General features: G+C 45.1%; 1 protein-coding gene across 3 annotated transcripts in view; it reads left to right on the plus strand.

Annotated features, from left to right (window-relative positions):
- Positions 1-9,153: 9,153 nt before the first annotated feature.
- LOC111249614 (uncharacterized) overlaps positions 9,154-14,985 on the plus strand; it is a 46,894-nt gene continuing 41,062 nt past the window's right edge. For 2 of the 3 annotated variants that reach the window (XR_015326440.1, XM_086987137.1), the window contains exon 1: positions 9,154-12,051. Coding sequence is in view for 1 of the 3 variants with exons in the window: in XM_086987137.1 (XP_086843263.1) it covers positions 11,959-12,051 (93 nt within the window). In the remaining 2 variants the exon portion in view is untranslated. The remainder of the gene's footprint in view (positions 12,052-14,985) is intronic. The other variant, XR_015326441.1, reaches the window with a different exon arrangement.

A 14,985-nucleotide genomic window follows, 5' to 3' on the forward strand; every position in this document is an offset into this window, starting at 1 on the left:
AAATAATAGCGGAATAGTTTCGCTGAATTGCTTATGTATTTCTACTCAGACCCGCTTCCACCACTATCCATGGTATCACCGCTATATACACACTCAAGCTTTACTGTAATAGTGTGAATCAATGAATTTTTGAATGCAAATTTCATCAGTATATCTACAGATTTGCCAGCGATAGAGAGGAACACGCTACATAGTAAACTGTACGAAATATCAGACGTAATGGCATTAACGACACGGTAAGACAATCGGACGGTTCGGCAAAACGAATCTCTGTGTTCTCTGATAATCTCTCCTTTTACTTACAAAAATGAATGGACATTGTAATAAATTAATCCATGAAGCTGCTAGATAGGTTCGATGAAGATCGAACAAGGATAATAAATCATCGATTTCTTCGCATATTCATCTTCTTACGGCAGACGTCATGGAAACCATAAGAACTACACTGTTGGAAACTGAACTTGACTCATTATGGTAGGGTTACCATATACCACCACTGTATTCACACGGAATTCAACACTAATTATATAATACGATATTTAGACATTATCTCTTCAATATTTCCAAAAATAGATCTATTCTTTACGTCGTTACGTATTAATTTGACTCTTTGATGGTACGAAATTCTGATACGTAATTGTTTTTAGTAGTCTACAAAACGAAAGCGCGTAAGATAGCAAAGTTATCAGCGTTATTGAATTATTATTTGGCAATGAGATTTGCTCGCAAGGTGAAAATCGCCGCATTTAGTACAGCTCCAGAAACAAGATGCTAGACTTCAAGAACTGCTTGTTTGCTATACGTATAACCAACTTTTTTTTTAATAAATTATAAACAATAACTTAGTCCTAGGTTACCGCCTACTAAGAGTATTTCCCTTTGGAATGGAAGAATCGTCCTTTTCTTCCTTACTCCTTTGTTTCTAACTCTAACCCAAACCCGGATCTTCGTGAACAGCAGTATTACGGACCAATAAAAGAGGGTCAATCAGTTGGCTTAAATGTTCTGGGGCCAACCTCCGGATTGTTCAACTCGGCTACGATGGCATTTGACCTGTATCACCGCTACTGAGATGACTGATAGTTGTGGGTCAGAACGAATGCCTTTGCTGTCCTGAGGGTCTCCTGATGGTCGTATGGCCGAACCCCCGTCACTTTCAGCCGTCATTCTCCTAGCTTCTCTTCGTCGTTGTTTTTTTCTTGCTGCTCGATCGCCTCTAGTCGTAGTCTCTCCGGCTGTTGCTTCTGCAGCTCTTTCTTGCAGTTACCATTCTACTTTTGTTTCCCTGTGATTTCCTATGACTTTCAAATCCAAAACTATGCTCGAACATTTCCACGAATTTACCGTTAAAGTCAATGTAATAGGGTCTTGTAGTATGACTTAAAGGCCCAACAGCACACATTTTATTGTCCTAATATCGTGACGCCTCAAGAGCTCTTAACATATAAACGTGGATAAATTTTATTTTATTATTTATTAAAAGACGTAGACGAGCAACCAGCTATAGCTTAGTTTCATAAGTGTGTCCTACGGCCAACCTTGCTATTTAACATCAAATTTCGACGTGGCAATAAAACGTCTAAGTATTCTACTTTCTTGACACCCAGCCAGTACACATGGCGTAGCATGCATGGTAAATTACTGGTAAGTTTAGGTGTAGCTATTGCTTGACTAGATCCCTATTGTAGCATGAAGTTAACTTCACAAACAGGGTTGGGTTTCAGCACAGGCACCCCTGGCCTTAGTCTTACCGAATCTATGGCATAGCTCAACTCTCAAGTCGGTTTTCATATCGGACTTTGACTTCGATTTTGAACTACTTCAAAGACTATTACAAAGGACAAGGGCAACTATTGATCATTATGTACCATAGCCTCTGTTACTGCCTTTGTCATCGTTCGTTTCCATGACAATTTGCTTCTGGCCTGACGTGATAGCCACGCCATAGCCACACCTATAGGGCCGTTCGGCAGCGGACACCTGGCAGCTATAACAGATAGCAATCCGGACGCTTCGGTCCTGCACGCTTGGCGAAGTCGACAGTATGACCCTTCCCTAGCTCTATATTGTAGCACCCTCGAGTAGAAATAGAAAGACTTCTTACCAAATAAAAAAGAGAGGAAGAGAGCTGTTGATAAAGGGCCGTCTGCTGCTAGACAGGGCCATAACCAGAGAGCAAGTAGGTTCGCGTTGCGATAAATTTCGCCGACAGTCGACTGATTACAAATATCGATGACATTGAAAACTCGCAGAAACGCTACAAAAGTACACCGGTTTATATGGTACGAGCCATTTGAAAGACGGTGAACACTGACAAAACTGCAAGAACGTCAAGGCGTCGCAATCCTTAACGGCGCGTCGTTTCTCTGCCTATGTAGGCAATAACACAATGATCTGGTTCAGCAAATTGACGAATGCATAAACGAAAGGTTGAACCATATTTTGGCGCATTTTAGGTTCATACATATCGTCAGCGCTTGTTTCTCGACCTAAGCTGACCGGACAGGCCGGGTCAAGGGATTTGTTATTATGGGCGAGCGCCATGAGGGTCACTTGCTGCAAGTTTTGTACGTGCTATATAATGTGACGGAAACTGAAGAGAGGAAGACGATGTTTAAACAAATTATTCGATAATGTTTGTTGAAGCGACCTATTCACTCGATATGATTAAATCTGGGCTACACTTAGGACAGATTAGAAATATTGCCATCATGTTAGATATCAGCGTCTTTCTTACTAAGGAAAAAAGAACTTAAAAACTTCCCATTTAAATCCATATTTGAATGATTGTTTAACATTGTATATGACGGCCCATGAAGTTCGGCTGAGAGCTATGACACTCAATTGTCGGTAATATCAATGTTAATCGTGCACCCAGGATCCACATGGTTTGCAGTATGCGCAAAAATTTACCTCTCTATTGTATATGTATACATTCGTTTCTAGCCATTCAATATGGATACGCATGGCGAAACATAGCCAGTTAGTAGTAGTTTAGGCAACTTTGAGTCAAGGTGATCCAGCTAACCAAATATAATTTGTCCCAGCTACACAGATCTTAATATTTAGCAGAAGGATGTATGCTTGGACGTATAGATTTCTTAATATTCGTTTTATGTCCAGATTTAATTCAGGACTTTTTGGAGCTTCGATGATCTTCACACAGGACGAGGAAAACCAGCTAGATTGTTGGTTCGTATCTCGCCAAAACGTATCTCACCTGGAATTGATACGAGCAGGAATAACACACCGCCTATATAGCTTGGCACTCTTGCGTAATGCCATTTTGGATCGGCTACTTTTTTTGCAGTATAATTGTACAGGCCGTTTTGAATGCGTACGGGTGCTACTGCTAGCACGTGTTGATAGCTACGAGTACAACAGAAGTTACAACTTTACTTACGGCGCGATTAAAAAAACGAATAAAACTAAAATTAGGAACGTTTTTTCTTGGCGTACACACACACACACACACATACCGTACATTTGGCTGCATATTTCATTCCCATTCCGTTCGTTAAGTATTTAGTCATAATTGCGTTAGGAGTGATGTTGGGAAATAAAGGATAAGATATGACTCCTTCCAAATGCTATATCCATCAGCTCTGTCTGACAACAGTAATGCCTCAAATGCGCTTATACATTACAGCGAGAAGTTATCCAGCTAACAGATTTGTCTTCTCTTGGATTAATAAGAAAGTCTGTGAATGAAAGCCACATAGGCAAGATAATGATGATTAGTGCTAAAGAACTTTCTAAATCTAGAGCAAACGATCTCAATGGTGACGATGGTCACGTCGAACGTGTTCCATTGATCTCCCTTTGGCGCATTATAGCATGTTAAGTAACATGAATTTATGTTTGAAATCCTAAACGTATGATCTTCTTGACGCTCTGTCAGTCTAGCGTTTCGTAATACGGTTCCATGTGATTAGAGTCCTTCAAGGAGACGCCTTACTCCTATCTCACTATATTGCCGTATCGCGTCTATATACATTTGAGCGGAACGTACGTTGAACTTCTTCAAAGCTTATTGGCGACGCGTTAAACACAACTTGGAAAATAGGTATTTTCTTGCACTGACTTACAAAGAGACACTACAATATTTTCATTTGCGTATTGTAATAAATAAACAATGCGAATTAACACAAACGTGTTGCCTTGCAATCTACAAAAGCCTAAGTGCTCAACAGGTTCGTTGTTTGTGTATTGCAATGTAATGACCAGTTTCATCAGGCCTTCGGGGCCTTAGCTTTTTTTCGCCCATGCAACATGCTGAAGTAGGCTAAAACAATAGAGAAAGAAGAGGACTAGGGACAGGGGTTAAAGGATATTGATTAAGTTCAATATGACTCAAATGCAGTTGAGATGTTCGATGATGTCCTGCAGTTCGTAGTAGCCCCTTAAATCGTCACCTGCGAGTTTCATGCAGTGAGTCGTCAGCATCGGCACCGCACTTTATCGCTTTGTTTTTCAAATCCTCGATAAAGGCGAAGAGGCCCTTTTGCAACTGCTTTTGTTTGTATGTCCTACTTTGTGCTCTCCGCCCACTCGTGTAGCTTGATTTCTTTGCGACTCCCCACGCATTCACTCGGATGTCACCGTTGGGATCAACTATAACAGCACAAGAAGCAACGTTGAGGAAAGCAAGGGGCAAGGGACGCCAGTCGGCGGATCATGTTTTGCTATTTAGCCACTGGTAGAGGGAAACGACGAAGTATTAGCCTCGCGAGTGTCGTAATACAATATTAGATGTATTGCTAGCTTCCTCTTAGGCTAGCTCTCTCCCGCCTCACTTTGAAGCAGAAACTAATATCTGACGAAGAGGCGATACGCTCTATGTTCTTTGAATATCTGCCTGGCTGCTCCGTCTTGTTTTAGGACTCCTTTCCAGACCTTGAATTTAACGTTACGCTGTATTATTGTAGAGATGCGTTTGTGTTTCGGCAGTACCTTAGTACAAGGATCAGAAAAAAGGACATAAAATGAAACACTTATTACAAAAGCATTTCATCAATTTCTTCCTATCTAATACAAATTCATTCGCCTGTCAGCTTTTGATTCCAGCTGATCTCCGCTGGCAACCTCAAATTCATACTGTATGTATATTTATTGACCCCGGAAGAAAACATAATTATCATAATAAAATCCTAGCAAACATCGCATTTACATTTGGCAAACTCTTCTGAAGGTCAAATATTGACTTGATGTAAATAAAAATTAAGGCTACAATAGTTCAAATTGTATTTTTCAGAAAGCCTTGTATATATGATGGACGTCGAGCACCCTCTTTCGGAGCCGCCCGTACACCATCACCCGGTACCGCTTCCGACAGCAGGGCTTGACTGTTAAATTTCTTTCGTTCGTTCATGTTTCGCTAGCTAACTATCGGTTTTTCTCACGCTTATATTAAATTGCGAAGTAATGCATACAGTAGGTGACACACATGCAGTACGTGCATGTATGTAGTAATTCACGATGCTATAGTTCGTCGACTCGTTGACCAGCCCCAGGCAGGGGAGTCGAATATTTGTTTGTTCGATGCCTGTCCCCCGAACGCTCGATCCGCTGTTGTTGCCTCTATGCTGTCTATAGTACTACTATTACAATGACGTCTACAACTTCTACTAATGTTTTGGGTTACTGCTGGCGGCGCCGCGCTATGGTTAGGCGCCCGTTGCCAACGAGCCTAAAGTGCGCCACGAACAGGGAAACACGCACCAGCGAAAGCGAAGGTGGAGTCGAGCGGCTTAGCTGGCAGCAGCAGCGGCGGCGGCGGTGGCGGCGGCGGCGGCGGCCGCTGCCGCCATCGCTGCTCCACTTACAGCCAACATCTCGGAAGGGGAGGGGCTAAAATCGTTTCTGGGCGGAGTTTGCCTACTGCACGAACGACGACGGTCGGGCCGTAATGGCGCTACTAGTAGTAGTAGTAGTAGCTGTTGTAATGGTGGCGGCGATGGCGTACTCAATGATGACGAAAACTGCCAGAGCCTTCCCTCCGCCAGATCTACGCTCCACTCGATACGATGAGGGAACAGACGATAAAAGATATGGAAAAATCCGCTTGTAGCAGTAGTTAGTACTCGAGTGAAGGGATAATGGCGATGACGGTGAGCGGTGCTGTGTCTGCGATCATCGGCATGAATCAACGAACAGTCGATTGATCGGTCCGTTGACGGACTGACGAATGGACGAGGAGAAACTTAGGAGAGATTGCTAGGCTGGGCCAAAGCACAGAATGATGTTGCTATAAAATGATAGCATTCGCGGACATAAATCTGTATAGATATGTGATATATTTATACAACATTAAGCATATCGGTAGCTATAGTGCACATGGAAATGACAATGATGAAGAGCAGATAATGTCGCGCGCGGAGACAGCCTACCAAGAATTCTCTGACGTTGTCTATACATACTATCGATAGAACTGTGGGAAGAGAAGGAACATCATTGTCATAGTCGGATCTCGCTTATCCTAGAAAGGTCGTCAAAGACATGAGCAATGTGTTTTAATTCAGTTCCATGTTGAAACATGACAAGTATCAATCGATCAGAATGAACTCACTTAACTTTGCAATGGGTTACAGTATCATGACATTTAACGAGGCATGCTAATATGCTCGCCGAACATAATAGATTTCAGTGTACCCATCCCAGCCCATGCCATTGTTGATTGTCAGTTATTACCGACCACTGATTCCGCTGAACTCTTTTTAACAGAGATGTACCTAATCGATTAAATAAATAGATGCATTGATACTTGTACGCAGCGCTACTTGGTCGAGCTAAGAGCTTCTTCTCTTGTCCACGCAAAGGTGCTTTGTCCTTGCAGCTGTCCATCTTCCTTAAGGAATTTCTTAGGCGAGGTATGATGTCGACCTATTCGTTTGTGCCGCTCCAGTATGAGGCCAGTGTTACCTTGTGCTCTCCTAAAAATCATTTCGTATGATTGTCAACATTTTGATGCGTGTATAACGTACTCGCCAACGAAATAAATGGCCAATCATAATCGTTCATTGTAGTTCACCGACTCCCTTGATAATTGCTACAGGAGTTTATTGGTGGTTAACCTTTACAGCAGCAGTAGCAATTCAATATCTGTCGCCATCCGTCGGCGGACGAACCGAACGACCCCTTCTCATAGAGCGAAATTACGACGCTGATGCCCCACGCAGCCATGATATTGGTAATGGTCGTCGGGGTTATGTAACTACTTTGCAACAACGAGGACGCCGACAAAAAGACGAAGCGATTAGGAGAGATCGGCCCTGATCCGCGCCTACCAAATGAAGCTCGATCCCGTTCTTCTACAACTGTTAGAGATTGACTGGTATTATAATTACAACGAGAACTACATATGTATTACAATTCCCGGCTACACTCGACTGTAGATGGGTCTACAGAGTCCGCTGCGTTTGACACAAGCTATCGTTGCTGCCACCGTTACTGCCGCCAGCGTAGCTGTGCCTCTCTCTATGAGGGGCGACTAATGCCGCTGTGCTTCTCGCTAAAACACTGACAGATTAACTAACCAAACGGGCGACTGATAAAACAGCCGTTACCATCATCACAAGCGAGCCGTCGCCAGGCAGACGGACAGACGGCTAGCAAGCCCATAAAGAGACCGGTTAAGGCGACGGCCGCCGAAGCCGCCCGGAACGAAAGGGAGAGAACGCCTTCGCCAAAGGAGGGGCCTACAGTTCGTCAGCGCTGCTGCCGAGAACGTTCTGTCATCACTCTCTCGCCCTTCCCGTGTCAGTTGTGTAGGTGGATGCGCCTGCTACCGCCGCCTGCATGGGGCTGTTCGCAGTGACCCTCCGCGTAGGATGGTCGCGTTTCGCGTACAAAATTGCCTGCCAGCCTGTGTGTGCGTATGTGACCGCTGTGGCTCGGAGGCGAAATGCGCATACTGTGCCTGGCAGCAGCAGCAGCTGCAACGAAAGATATTATAGCAGCCACATATCGTTAGCTTTTGCCATTGTGACTGCCGTTTCCTTCCGCTGCTGCAGCGGCTGCTGACGAAACGACGGCCTCAAAGCGTCCGCATATTCTCAAATATCTACGCCACCGTGGAGTCATCAACTCCTCCCGTTGAGGGTAGTTGATCTGCGGGGAACAATTTAGTAACCAACAAACAAGAAGTACCGAACCAAGGATCCGAACGTCGCTTACATCGGACAGCAGACGGCTAGCACAGGCTTGATCTCCCCGTGTGCGTCCCAACGCGAACGTGAGTCTAGCCGCTGTCGGGTAGCTACTGTGGTCATTCACGGAGTATCCGTACCATTTAGAAACTGTCCATGTATCTATGTATTGCGAGGGTTAAAAGGAGAGAGTATGTTTGTTCGGCGGCGCAGGGTACGCGCGCGCCCAACGCGCGTCTGTGCCCCCTCCGTAACCACTGCCGCCGCCGCCGCAGCCGCAGCCACGGCTGCCGCGTGTAAACCGACGACAGCATAGGAAGAGAAAGGGACGATGAACGACGCTCGTTCACCGTCCCTTTCTCTTCCATGAACGACCACCTGTCTGGTTGGCAAACGCGTGCGACGACAACGATGATGACAACGACGACTAAGCCAGGAATGCTTATGGTAACAATAACCCCCACAGCGACAGAAGCAGCACCAGTACCATTGGGGTTGTAGCCCCAACAAATAATCGCTCCTGGCTCCTAACCTGGCCGCCTATCCCCCGACCGCGCCGTGAAAGCACAGTATTGAGCAGCACGCCTCAACCCCTTTACATCTGTCTATGGTTGACTATGGCGCTGCCATCGCCGGCACCACTGCCGCCGCCGCCGCCGCCGCTCCTGCCGCCACCGATGGCTCTTCTCTTCTCAGCGTCGTAGGTCGGACCACGGTCGTCAGACCTGAACGGACAAACAGGCGCCGCTGTTGCCGCTGGCGCTACTGCTGCCGCCGCCGCCGCTGCCGCTGCCGCCGCTGAAGAGCGCAGGACGGCGCTCTGTTCTAGAGAACCCGACCAAGCGAACCATCATCGAGCGCTGAGCAATCCCACTATTATAGATAGCAGTCTCGCTAACTGGTGACGTAGCGAAGGCCGCTACTATGAGAGTGTTTCCCGCCGCGGCGTCTGCCGCCGCCGCCGCCGTGGCGGTAACAGTAGCAGCGGCCTAGAGAGAGCGGGATCGCCGCCAGCGCCGTAGTACGTCCGCGCCTTGCGGGTAACTCTGGTGTCTGTAGTGGTGCCATTGCTGCTGTTGCTGTTGTTACTGCGCAAAGCCTTCACGCTGCGACTGAACAGCTGAAACGCCGCTATATAGCACAGCTAGGGAGGGGTTTTTCGTTTTAGCAATTGGACTTCATACAATTACCTACTGAAATACAGCTGCTAGTAGCGACCACTAACACTACGATGAAACCGCCGCAGACCGTTTAACAACTGTTTTCTGGTTGCCACTTTTCATTCTACGTTATTCGACTATTCGGGCGGCTACTCCGCTTGCACGGGCGACTGTTTACCAGCTGCAACCCGCTGCTTCAGCAGCAGATTGTCACCGCAGTGGCGCTTCTGCTCTAACGGCGTTATCTCCTTCTCCTCCTCCTTCTTTTTCCTGCTGCGACTCCCACTCTTGCTTCTGCAGGCGGCGGTTTTTTAAGCGCTAAACTTGCGCCGGACAAAGTTGAGCGCAGTCAGTGCACATCGCGCAGTAACAACGCCGCCATCACCGCCGCCGTTGCAACAATTAGTACAATCCCGCAGCCTCAACAAATAAACCGATCAACAAAACGTGCGGATCAGTCGCCTGAAGTGTCTACTCGTTGCCCCGATACCGCAAGACTGCATCGCAGCAGCAACAGCAACATCGATTTGCTTGTTCTGTTGCTGTCGTCAAAAGTGGACTGGTTGATGCATGTCCGTGGTATCAGTAGCGGGTGGTGCCGTCATCCCTGTTACTACACTAATTATTGTTGTCGTTGAGGATCCACTACAATTACGCTGACGTCGACGGTCGTACTGGTGTGCTATTGGATAGATGTACTTCGTTGCATTGTGCAGTGCGCGGCCGTGTTCTAACAGTTGGTCCTGTGATTCGCTTCTTTACTCAAATGCTGCTCTGAATATCTGCCTCTGTGCCGCGACCAACAACGACGATCCGCTCAGGCCCAAATAGGCCCGCGGATAAATCTGGACACAACAAACAAAGACTGTCAACAAAGTTTCCAATACAACAATAACTAGGACAATAACTAAGGTATCTATGAGCAAGAGGGCAGCAGGTCGAGGCTACGACGGCTAGATCTTGTTGCAAATGTTACTGGACAGAGTACCGAATCTAGAAATCGTTTTGTCGGTCGTCTTATTCTACAGCGTCCTGTTAGCATTTGTGTTATGCGAGTGAATTGATGAAATGGAGAAACATCGCAAGGAGGTCCAAGCAGGCCCACTGCTTGCGTCTGTGAACCATACCAGAATAACGGCCCTCTCAAGACGGCGGCCCGCGACTAACGGCGGTAACAGAAGTGCCCGCAAGGGAAACGTTGTAGAGTGTAACGAAGATCGAAACGTTTTGTGTCGTGCCGGTATTTACAAACATGATCAGTACCAGAGCAAACACAATGGTAATTAATCATGCCGCTGACGAAAGAACAAAAACAGCGGAATAAGCACCATTTTGCTCCACTAGATTTAACGAAAGTCTTCAATTTTCAGTTCACCTATCTGCTTCTATGAAAGCCTTCTTCTTTACCATGGCATATAACCTTTGCGAAGCAAGGGCTTATCACACGTTAATAGTTTGTTCAGATGGCTCGGTGATAACGCATAGTTATGTGTACTTGTAGTGAATATCTGGTTTGTGATTTAAACATGACCATCGAAATATACAATCCAGTAAGGCGCGGCCAAACGCCTTGATGATATCTAAGTTGAGTGTCAACTGAGTCGCGTGTGCAACGTGTGTAGATTCAGAGAGGTATCCGAATCAACTAATTTGGCAAAGGAAAATGCGGCCGGAAAAAATACAGTACAGAGAACTCTCGTATTAATCTTGTGCGTCACGAACAGCTGTGAAAGAGTTACGAAGATCACACTGTCCTGCCAGCCTGAAGGATCGAGGCCCAACATTGGTCCGGCAGACCTTTAAATGAATCGATTATGTTTAGCCTAGCCGTCGTCGTCGTCGTCATCGTCGTCGTCGTCGTCGTCGTCGTCGTCGTCGTCGTCGTCGTCGTCGCCGTCGCCGCCGCCGCCGCCGCCGCCGCCGCCGCCGCAAATTCATCTACCGACAAAGTTTTGACGAGTAACATAGTTCAAGGTCAAAGAGAGAGTCCTAAAAGTCCAGCGTTGTGAAAAAGAATACAAAGTTAGGCGTGTCCTTTATGGTAGATACGCATCCGTTCATTTTTACGAGTGCCGTATGTGCGTAGTGATTAAGAAATCTATCTAGCGAGCTATGATGAAGGTGTAGTTTGTCGTGAGTATTTCTACTGCCTTTTTGGGCTCACCAAGCGTGAGGCACATAAAGAAGCGTCCACCCTCTTCGGTTTTTTGTCGTTTGTCCAAATCTTACGATGTCAGTGCTCGGTGTCGCAGAAAGTTAGGCTAAAACAGGTTTCTGCTTATCTCTTTACGAATTGTTCGCATGTAACGCAGCTACGACAATATGGTCGAAGTCTGATGAATTTTAGTTAGACGACCTCTATTTGTGCTCCACCATTTGAGATTACTCAGAATTGTCGGTGCTCCGAAATTTCAAAAAAAAAAAGAGAAAAAGTGTCAGAAGGAGTCTATGCTTACAGATCAGTGGGAAACAGCAGCAGCAGCAGCAGCAGCAACGGCGCGAGTACTTTGCACGCTGCTGAAGTGCGCAAAGACGTTGTGTAGCTCGTCTCGTAGACAGAAGCAGCCGCTTGTCGTATCTCGTTATCATAACGACAAACTCCCATCTGGCAAAATCTAGTGTAGAGTTGCCGGGAACTCCCCGTGGGAACGATGTCATATTTGGACACGGCGACCGCTTGTCCACCGCATTTTACCAACAGCGGCTACAGTAACACGGTCACGACTGGCACGACAACGCCCGAGGTAATTTTTTGGCAATGCTTATAAATGTGTAAATGTAGAAACGAAATAATTGTAGTTCTAGTAATCGACAGCAACAGAGCGGCATATTACTATATGATAAGCCGTAAAAGTAAAGGCTATCAAGATAACTCGAGCGGTTAAGACAAAGCTTAAGCACGGAGTTGGGAATTACATCTTCTTCGGCGTTTTGAATTTTCGAGATGGGATGCACTAATCGATATGGTCTTCTGGCGAAATTCTTTTGAGGCATATCACAAGAGAATGACTCGATTACGACCTACTACGCTGCAATGCCAACAGGCAAAGCGCCATACAAAAACGGCTATAGCTGGAAAATACGTCGTTGGTCAGAGAATACTTTTACAGGCAAACCTTGTATATCGGGTTGATTTAACAATCGAACTTAATTAGGTGACGCGCCGTTTGGCGAAAGTACTTGAAGAAAAATCTGTTCATTTCACAATGATGTAGGTACACCGTTACTTGTCGCTCAGCGTACAGAGCAATATATAAAACGTACATGCTGTTAACTGATTGTAGGGTCGGTAGTTAGCTCGTTCTCTAGGCAAAAACACCAATGGTGCGCTCGAAACGTTTCTAGTTCGAAAGAAAGAAACGTATATTTTCATTAGATCCCAGTTATTATTGTACTTCCTCAAAATGGTACAATAGCTGTATGCGCGTCGAGCTAAGGAAGTTAAACCCTGAATACAGAGTGTCAAGCGATATTTGAAGCTTTCGAAAATAACTTTTCGCGTCGTGCACTGTCATTATGTGTTTGCTAAACATGATAGGTGTCTAGAAAGTGGCGTTCCTTCTCTAAGATATACGAATGGAAATTTAGATTTTTACAGGGTACATCTTCATGAAGAATGTCTTTTTACTTTTCACATGAATAAGCGTCACAGTCATCTGCGTTGCGTAACTTTCTGGATAATTCCCGTGACGCGACACGCGGATGGGCGTAGTCATTTGTGACAGACCTTATGCTGTCGTGTGTCATGACAAATGAAGGCAACGAGTTGAAGCTCGGGAAATCATTGGCAGAAGCAGCGCTTACAGACCGCATTGAATTGTCTAATTGAGTCGATAATCTCGTAGTTGTATTTTATTGAAGAACTGCCATAACCGATTGTTTGCTTTCGTTTTAAAAGTGAAACGAAAACGAAGCTATGACAGGGTACGCTCATGTTCTATATATTTGACAACTGTCCCTGAGCTAGATAGATTCCTTATTAACATTGCTATGGGACTCTCAGCTATACTTCATCGAGTCTCGTTACTTCAGTAAGCCTCATAAATAAGATACAAGTAGAGATTTTCCGCGGTCGGTGGCACTCGTAAAAGTCAGAGTTGTTATTATTATTATTATTAGTACTAGCAGCAGACGCTGTCTCGGTCATCACTGACAATGCATCGAAGGCATTGTGACTGATGATCGTGCCGGATTTCCACCTAATTCGGTATCTCCTTGTAACTGGTAAATTTTGTATAAACGTTAAGTTATTAGTAGTTATGATGATGGCTGTGCCGACGCACCGCCGGTGAGCGGCTGAAACGCGACAGGCGATTAGAAATAGTCAACCAAAACGAATATGTTTATCTGTTCAGCAGAACTAATGAGGTCAGTATAAAGTTCTCGATAATCACTTGACTCTATCTACGATATCTATATTAATAATGTTGTTAGAGGGCGCCGGGGCCCGTGCATTGTGGTAGGGAGCGACCTGCGTCCCACAGAGAGCCAATTCGACACTGACCTTTGTCCTATCGAACGGACCTCTGAAGAACTGAACTCTTTCGGTCCAACAAAGTCAATGACAGAAGTTACCTAGCTGTTATCCATGCTAGTAACGTAATCTTAAGTATTATGTCGGATTATTAGCCCGCGCCAGCGGCTCTTGTATGATCAAAGGCGCTATGAAGGAGAGGTGAGACGAATCGATCCTTGTCTCAAGGCGATTTGCTCTAAATGTTATTAAAACGATTAGTGATTTCGATTAGCTCGTTAAATTTCTCAGAATTTTCTTGTTAGTTATTTACTGTCGCTTCTAGTTAGGTGCAGGTCTAATTGAAATAAGCGGTACAAATTGAAGGGGGTATGCGCAATAGCGTATACAAATCGGTGACAAATAAGTTGTTCTATACTAAATATCATCTGGACGTCTTGGTTCATCGTTTCATATAATCAATATTAATGCAGCTTTTGGGAAAAGCGGACATCTACAATTTGCAGCCTCTACACATACAGATACACTCAATGTTGAACCCTGTACGATTCTTCGCTGTTGGCAGAGAAGAAAAAAAGCAGCTATCTTCAGAGGTAGCAACTGCTCCAACAACAGACTGCCATTAACTACTGCCATTCCGTCTACAACTCTAAGTTCAGTTCGAACAGCGACAGTGGTAACTTTTCGACTACTCTCACAGTTCATATTCTAATTTCACTAAGTTTATAACCAATTTCACAGCCGAGATGTTTTGTACTCATTGGACGCTCTGGCTTTGCGTCTACTAGGGGCAGCTGTACTAATACATTTTAACTATGGTGAAACTGTTCAAAATAGAAGGATGAACTTAGCAACAGTTACTAAAGTTGAAACTGTTGCCACACAAAGAAGTAACCAACCTTTGCTTTCTAACTGAATTCCTTTCAAATACAAGTCTTCTTCGCGTTTGATCAGCTATCATGTTCCTGAATCAGGAAAAATACCTGAAACTTTATGTTTCGTTGCGTGACGAGTCCCCCTTATCACACTGGCGTCATGACTTGATTTATCGAGGAGATTAATAGAAGACTAGGTTATATATAACCGCTATTAAACCGGCTATCTCAAGAATTCTAGGCAACGAAAAAGGCGACGTCAAAGAGATCTGTGCCTAAACAAAAAAAACACTACAATATACATATGCAAAAATCCTCTTCTCTTTTAA

The sequence above is a fragment of the Varroa destructor genome, unplaced genomic scaffold (genome assembly GCF_002443255.2).
Source record: "Varroa destructor unplaced genomic scaffold, Vdes_3.0 BEIS01000004.1, whole genome shotgun sequence".
Taxonomy (NCBI): domain Eukaryota; kingdom Metazoa; phylum Arthropoda; class Arachnida; order Mesostigmata; family Varroidae; genus Varroa; species Varroa destructor.